The sequence below is a fragment of the Solanum stenotomum genome, chromosome 1, assembly GCF_019186545.1.
Source record: "Solanum stenotomum isolate F172 chromosome 1, ASM1918654v1, whole genome shotgun sequence".
Lineage (NCBI taxonomy): Eukaryota > Viridiplantae > Streptophyta > Magnoliopsida > Solanales > Solanaceae > Solanum > Solanum stenotomum.
In genome coordinates this window covers 11,817,569-11,825,581 of record NC_064282.1, presented here as the reverse complement: position 1 = coordinate 11,825,581, position 8,013 = coordinate 11,817,569, and the positions used below count along the sequence as shown (strand labels likewise).

Here is an 8,013-nt window from a genome sequence, read left to right as displayed (position 1 = left end):
GGGGGGGGGGGGGGGGGGGGGGGGGGGGGGGGGGGGGGGGGGGGGGGGGGGGGGGGGGGGGGGGAAGGAAAGTGAATTTTGCCAAACCAAAACATGGAATCAGCTCAAAAGCTTTGAAATCTGTCATGGCAACAAGAATCAGTCCTTATAAAACACAGAAGATGCATCATGAAATGGAACTTTCTCTTAAATCTCATGTGCCCCACCTGAGGTGCCATGCCAGGCAACAGTTTTTCAGCTCAAGAGAGAACATGTTAAATTACTTTTTTGAGTTATACCAGATAGAGTAATAAGAACAGAAAAAGTAGAAGGCCGTGTTGTTTCACCAAAAAGGTGATTTAGTGACACAAAAAAAATTGAACTTTGCAATGCCAAAATACGAATCTCAAAAGCTTTGAAACCCAGCATGGCTGCAAGCATCAGTTTGCCTATGAGCCATCAGCAGGTATGGTTTACCTTCTTTTGACTCCCCATCGCGTGTACTTGTGCACTCCCCTTGAGCTTGTAATTTGCTAATTCAGATGTTAACAAGTTTCATTTTCACACTTGGCCTGACGAGAGAAATATCAGGTCGTGTGAGTAACTAATAATATATTTTATTGAGATAATATCAGAAAGACACCTAACCTCCCAAGAAATTTGATAACATTACCTTACATCAGAGAATACACTGTCACCAGTACTTGGGGTGGAAGATTGATCACATTGATGGGATGACATCCATGGAAGCTCTGACCAGATAGCTTCTGCAGAATGATGCAGTCTCCTTACAGCTCTAATTAGTTGCACACATTTCCTGTCATTATTGACTATTAACACAAACTAGCACTAAAGGAAAAATTACCTGGCATGAGTGGCTCATCATGAACGGTCTTTATTATTTCTTGCTGCCTTTCGTGAAGACTCACTCGAGGCAAAGAACTTCTTCTTGCTATCGTAAAATGGAAGAGCTGTATGACTTCTTCTACTCTTCTTCTTCCTTATAAGCTCATCTGCTTTACCTCAATTTCCAACATCAATCCATTTATGCGAGTCCCAATCCACCTTAGAGAAGAGCATAGCTTGTGGTATCAAATAATTCTTAAGATTTTCTTTTCTACAGTTGTCAATTCCAAGGTACAAACACTTGCTATCCTGTAAACAATGGCAAAAACAAAGACCAGGTTAGTAGTTTTATACCTATACTACCAACTAAATCTCAAAAGAACTTTACCTTCAAAACCTTTCGATATCCATTTGGCATCCCATGAGTTTTAGTAACAATTTCCAACAAAGAAAGGTCAGAAATAGAGCTCAAAGCCTCTCCTTTAAAGTCAAAGCTTGCTGGGAAAGCATGCATAACATCTGAATAGCAGTATTTTGATGTCGCTGGTGTAAAGGAAGCATACAAAACAATAGTTAATTAAAATGGCCAAACAAAAAGGAAGTATGATAGAAGATGAAAGAAACATGCACATATGTTGGTCTCCATAAGCTGGGCTAAAAGTACCTAAGAACGAATATGTATGGTCCAGCTCAACTTCAGCTAGAATAAGTAATCAAATCATCTCTACATACAGAAGTGATCAACAAAAATTATATTTCATCCCCCCTCCCCCCTTTTTCTTTTGGGGAGGCGGTACAGGTATGGAAAGTATTTTAATGCAAATGAAGAACCAGGAAAGCTATGTACATGAACGTCTTGCAAGTTGCAATAAAGCAAAATAAAAGTGTAAGCATCAATATTTTGTGGTATGTAGCCATACAATTTTTCCCAATTACAAATAAAAAACCACAACAATAAATAAAACATCTGTGAAAAGATACTAATGAACACAAATGATCAAACAGCCTATAAGTTGAGTATTGTATGCAATCCTATAGATTACAACAATCATTCAATTACGAACATCATAGTTGTCAGGCAAAAGAAATTATGTACAGCAGTATCAATACAATAAAAAAGATGATGTCAGTTCAACATTTTGCAAAAAGATCACCAAATCTTTTTCCCATCAGCACCAGTCCATCTTGTGAAACACCAGATCCTTCAAAAGAAAGTACAACTTCAGATGATGCTTCAAAAGAAAGTACAACTTCAGATGATCCTTCAAAAGAAGGTACAGCTTCAGATAATGAGGTAATATAATAAATTGAGCAGAACTTTCTCCACATCAAATGCATTAGATCAATGTCAAAGAAACTACACTTACCATTGTCATCCACCTTAACATAGCAGGTTTCAAGCCTATAGCAACATATACCTGGTGGAAACAGGGTTAAGTTCAAACTAGGAGTAAACTACATATAACTTATAAGAATGACAAACATAAAAAGAACAGTCCTACAAGGAAGTAAATCTCATGGAAACAGGAAATAGTGTTGTGATATAAGAATATTCATTTGGAAAATAAAATTACTTATGACATTAGAATGGAGAACCATACTAAGAGGAGAAAAGTATATCAATTATCATATAAAGCATATGCCCTCGTAATCAGAAGTAGCAAACCAAGGAATATAAGAATTCATTGAAAAGCCTCACCGATCACTGCCTTTTGTGCAACTACTCTAAGCGATTAAACTTGCATTAAAGTACGACTTGTCATATTCTTAGCAGCCCACCTCTATTGATCCTCAAAACATTAACAAAATCAGAAAACATATACTTCCCCATTCTCTTACTTGACACAATTTTCAACTTTTAAGGAACAATCAAAATCAAAAAGTCTAGACCATGTTCATTTCTAAGAAGATAAAAACTCAAAACCATGTAAAAGAAAATGACCACTGAGGGTGTATACTGAAGTCTGTCCCATCGAGTGCCTTCGTTCAAAATACTACAAATCACAATTTCTTATAATTAAACTGCTTTCACAATTTCTTATAATTAAACTGCTTGTTTTTTTTAGAGTTGTGCAAGTGGGGCCTTCAACAAGAAAAACTCCACATCTTTCCATTCAATAGCTTCATAATTCAATTATAATAAAACCAATAACAACACTACGAGTATCTATCATGACTTCATAATTCAAATATATAAAATGTTCACCTCCATGCGGCAACCACTTTCATCTTTGCCAATGAAAGAAAGGCCAGCATCTTTAAATTGCTGCACCGTATCAGGATTCACCTACATAACACATGATAAAGTTTGAGCATGCATCCCTTACTAAAGATATCACATCTTATGGTCCACCTATAATTATTAAACCAGTCCACCTAGATGAGAAATAGATACACTACAGTTCCAAATTTAAAGAAAAACAGTGTTGAACCTCATATTTATGATGATGCCTCTCATCTAGAGAGCTCTTTTTGCCACTTGGTAATATCAATAGGAGAAGTCCTCCAGAATGGCTTCAGATCAAGATACAGCCAATGCAGTGAGGATGGAGGAAAGGAAGTACTTACAGTTTTGCAGATTTAGAATCTTTGACTTGAAAATATGTTCTTCTTGATCCAAGACACATGGTACCTCTCATATGCGCTTTTGAACCCTGTGAACATTATCTACAGATTAATATAGCCACTACTAAAATGAGACCTCAAACACATGAAGATCATGAGGGAAATTCATGATGAAGGAGAAGTATCAGAACTTAACTTCCGGCATAAAAATTACCCAAGGATTGTCGGTGTTGGGATCAAACTCTGTACTGTTCACATCTTGCAACCCAAGAATGGATCTAGCATACTCGATAACAGCCACACAGGTAAGGAATCCAGTTTTCACGGGCATATTTGGCAGCAAGTATTTTACCCTCCACACATCTATCACCAAATCCTCTAGGAACTAATACAGCTTCCACCCCTATTTACAGATGACTCTGTCAGACATCACAAGAGTACATAAGATTAAGTAGGGGTACTAGAAAAGATGACTTATCACATCTCTTTATCCATCAATTTAGGCCTGTTTACCTTCACCGTGTAAACATCAGGACCTAAGATGTATCCTGAGAGCAAGAATGAACCGTCCTCACTGAACAAATTGTTAAGGGAACTCAAAGGGATGCCAAACCCACTGGACAATAGCGGCAACAGAGAAGGAGAAGCACGTGTGCAAAGTAGGTCATCCTCACTGCACACAAACTTACAACATCTAAAAAGCCAGACAGGAAATATCCTTAAGTTAGCTGGTACAAGTGATAAAACAAAGACGGATCTTTCAATATCAACAATTTTGAAAGGCGGCTCTTAGGCAAGACTCTTACAGAGAATGCAAGACCTTCAAAAGAAAGTACAACTTCAGATGAATGTCAAATACATTAGATCAATGTCAAAGAAACTTATACTTACCATTGTCATCCACCTTAACATAGCAGGTCCCAATGCCTATAGAAACATATACCTAGTGGAAACTGGGTTAAGTTCAAACAAGGAGTACACTACTTATAAGAAAAACAAACATAAAAAGAAAAATCCTACGAGGAAGTTAATCTCGTGGAAAAAAAAAATAATGTTGTGAAATAAGAATTATTCATTTTGATTTTTTTTTACATATGATACTAGAATGGAGTATCATACACTAAGAGGAGAAAAGGTATATAAATTTTCATAGAAAGCATATGCCCTCGTAATCAGAAGTAGCAAACAAAGGAACATAAGAATTCATTGAAGAACCTCACCGATCACTGCCTCTGCCATATTCTCAGCAGCCCACCTCTATTCATCCTCAAAACATTTACAAAATCAGAAAACGTATAATTCCCCATTCTCTTACTTGACACAAGTTTCAACTTTTAAGAAACAATCAAATTCAAAAGTCTAGACCATGTTCATTTCAAAGAAGATAAGAAGTCTAGATCATGTAAAAGAAAATGACTGCAGGGGGTGTATACAGAAGTCTGTCCATTCGAGTGTCTTCTACAAATCACGACTTTTTATAATTAAACTACTTTTTTTAGAGTTTTGCGAGTGGGGCCTTCAACAAGAAAAACTCCACATCTTTCCATTCAATGGCTTCATAATTCAATTATAATAAAACCAATAACAACACTACGAGTATCTATCATGACTTCAAAATTCAATTAGATAAAAGGTTCACCTCCATGCGACGACCACTTTCATCTTTGCCAGTGAAAGAAAGGCCAGCATCTTCAAATTGCTGCACCATATCAGTATTCACCTACATAGCACATGATAAAGTTTTAGCATTCATCCCTTACTAAAGATATCACATCTTATGGTCCACCTATAATTATTAAACCAGTCCACCTAGATGAGAAATAGTTACACCACAGTTCCAAATTTAAAGAAATAAAAGTGTTGAACCTCATATCTATGACGGTGCCTCTCATCTAGATAACTCTAGTTGCCAAATCAGAGAAAAGATATACTTTAGCCACTTGGTAATATCAATAGGAGAAGTCCTCCAGAATGACTTCAGATCAAGATACAGCCAATGCAGTGAGGATGGAGGAAAGGAAGTACTTACAGTTTTGCAGATTTAGAATCTTTGACTTGAAAATACGTTCTTCTTGATCCAAGACACATGTTACCTCTCATATGCGCTTTTAACCCTGTGAACATGGTCTACAGATTAATATAGCCACTACTAAAATGAGACCTCAAACACATGAAGATCATGAGGGAAATTCATGATGAAGGAGAAGTATCCGAACTTAACTTCCGGAGGGAAATTCATGATGAAGGAGAAGTATCAACTTCTCCAATTTTCCAGAAGCAGGTGCAAAATGTATTTGGGGTTTACGGTTAGAATTGGACATTGTCACCAAAACAGTTAATAACAGTAATCCGGTGGTGTGTGGCGTACTCTAGTATCCTCCAGTAGCGTATGAAGAATCTATTGGCATTGCAAATGTCACCCATCTTCCTAAAAGAGTAAAAACAAATTCTTGAACATCCTTAACACACACTCTGGGAGAATAACAACCTAATTTATTGAAAAAAGAAAAGATTTCTTGAATTTTCTTTGATATTTGCAATGCCAATACATTCTTTCTGAAAATATTTAAGAATACGTGAAAATTCAAAAAAGACAACAAGTTCTTGATTTATTATTCTTAAAAAGAAGCATGCAACTGCAAGAATTCCAAGAAAAACCTGACAGTATCAAGTTCTCCAATTTTCCTTTTTTCTTTCTTAATGGATGGAAGAAGCAGATAACATCGACGGCAAAACTGATTTGTGGATTAGGGTTCTGATCGGACATCAATCCGGTAGCGCACTCTAAGATGCGCCGGTAGCGACTGTGTATATGATGGTGACGACTGACTTGTGACTGGTGAGTGTATTTTATAGCGTTCGATCACGCGAAAAAATAAAATGCACGCGGAAAAAACAAATACAAAATATATATTTATTTACTTTTAAAAAAAGAAGTGTTTATTCCATTGCTAACTAAAAATAAATAAAATATTTCATTATACATTGATAATGTGAAATTTCCCTAAAAGGATAAATAAACCGTAGCTTGTGGTTCAAAAATTTAATCATTACTTATAAAATTATACATTAATGCTATAATATATATATATATATATAAAATAGATTTCTTAATTAATTAAATATAAAATTTAGCCGAAAAGTATACTCCTATTATATTTTAGCAGAAGTGTACATTTATATGTAATCACTGTAGTCTCATTTTAACTTCCAGAATATTAATATTGCTTTATTTAACTTTATTAAAAGTAAAATAGCTTACACTTCGTACAGCAACAAACAAATTAATTTTTTTTTGTATAATTGAGTATCACAACAAATTTAAAATGCAAGTATATATTTTTTAATCATCTCAAATACACCACAAACTAGGTATAGATATTAGATACAACCAGTCAAACAAATGTATAATATGTGATCATAGACATAATTACGAAATGTCGATGTAGAATATATTATCACAAACATGGTTACGAAATGACGCAAAGAGATGTATTTATACCTAAAGTAAACCTCCATAAAAGATTAGAAAAAAACATAGAACTGAAAAGATTAGCCTTCAAAAGAAAGAGAGATTGAAACCTTCATAACTTTGATTGTTTCGTATAATTTCTAATCTTAAATTAAGAGCTCAATTAATTATCATCGAGATTGAAGGCTTTTCTTTCATGAATTCTAGGACATGTCCCTAGATTGGATATCGTAAATATTGTAGAGTTTATACGCTGACTATCTAAAAGACTATCTCTGCAAATAAGATCTTGCGCAATAAATCAAATTAACACCAAACACTATACCATCCATAAGCATTAGAAATTAAGAAATAAATAATAGAAATTCTAGGGATGTATAACTCAAATTCAAGCACCAAAAAAATTTGCATGTTTTTTTTTTAAAAAAAAATATTTAAAGTCGGAACTCTCAAAATTCGAGAGGAAATTCAAATGCATCAAACTTAAACATGTTCAACAGAATTATTCTCAGCTATATATGTGAGTATAGACAGGGCGTCGTCCCACAAGATAACACAAAACTTCAATTGTGATGAAATAATAAGTACACAATCTTTTTTCACCAACTTAAGGCCTCCTTGAAATATTAAGAACGTATTTTTGAAGGCAATCAAGAAAATCAAACCCCACGACTTGTGAAGTTATAATCTTTACTACAGGGAGGGGGATAACTATAAGTATGGTGGCAATTTCAGCCCATATTAATGAAATGAGACCATTTTGCCCAAATTTAATGACTTGGATCACTCATATTTTAATTGGTTAAATATGAGTTTCAAGCTATTTTAAGAGTCTCTACAAATATGGTCAAAATGGGTTAAATATGGATATCCATATTTAACCCATAATAGATCACTTAGTTTTCACTTCCACTAAAATTCTTAATTGTGCTAAAAAATAAAAAAAATTAATATTGATTTTCAAAAATTCAATTAATTTTCAAACTTAATTGAAAAAACAGTTTTTTTTTTGTTTTTGGAAAACAAAAAATATTTAGGGGTAGGTTGGTGGAAGGGGGGGGAGCCTGGGGAATGGGTAATTTTTTTTTTTTTTTGAAAAAACAGATGTTTTTTGTTTTTGGAAAACAAAAAATATTTAGGGGTCGGTTGGG

General features: G+C 34.7%; 1 protein-coding gene across 3 annotated transcripts in view; it reads right to left on the bottom strand.

Moving 5' to 3' along the window:
- Positions 1-5,964, bottom strand: part of LOC125853469 (DNA mismatch repair protein MLH3-like) — a 7,371-nt gene extending 1,407 nt beyond the window's left edge. Inside the window, exons 1-9 of one of the 3 annotated variants that reach the window (XM_049533160.1) lie at positions 5,612-5,964; positions 5,420-5,504; positions 5,030-5,110; positions 4,282-4,333; positions 1,980-2,105; positions 1,214-1,368; positions 845-1,134; positions 653-746; positions 457-551 (exon numbers count right to left, since the gene is read on the bottom strand). In XM_049533160.1, coding sequence (XP_049389117.1) covers positions 1,003-1,134; positions 1,214-1,368; positions 1,980-2,105; positions 4,282-4,333; positions 5,030-5,098 — 534 coding nt within the window. In that variant the 5' untranslated portion in view covers positions 5,099-5,110; positions 5,420-5,504; positions 5,612-5,964 and the 3' untranslated portion in view covers positions 457-551; positions 653-746; positions 845-1,002. Of the gene's footprint in view, positions 1-456; positions 552-652; positions 747-844; positions 1,135-1,213; positions 1,369-1,961; positions 2,106-4,281; positions 4,334-5,029; positions 5,111-5,419; positions 5,505-5,611 lie in introns of all 3 variants that reach the window. The other 2 variants (XM_049533161.1, XM_049533162.1) reach the window with 2 other exon arrangements.
- Positions 5,965-8,013: the final 2,049 nt, after the last annotated feature.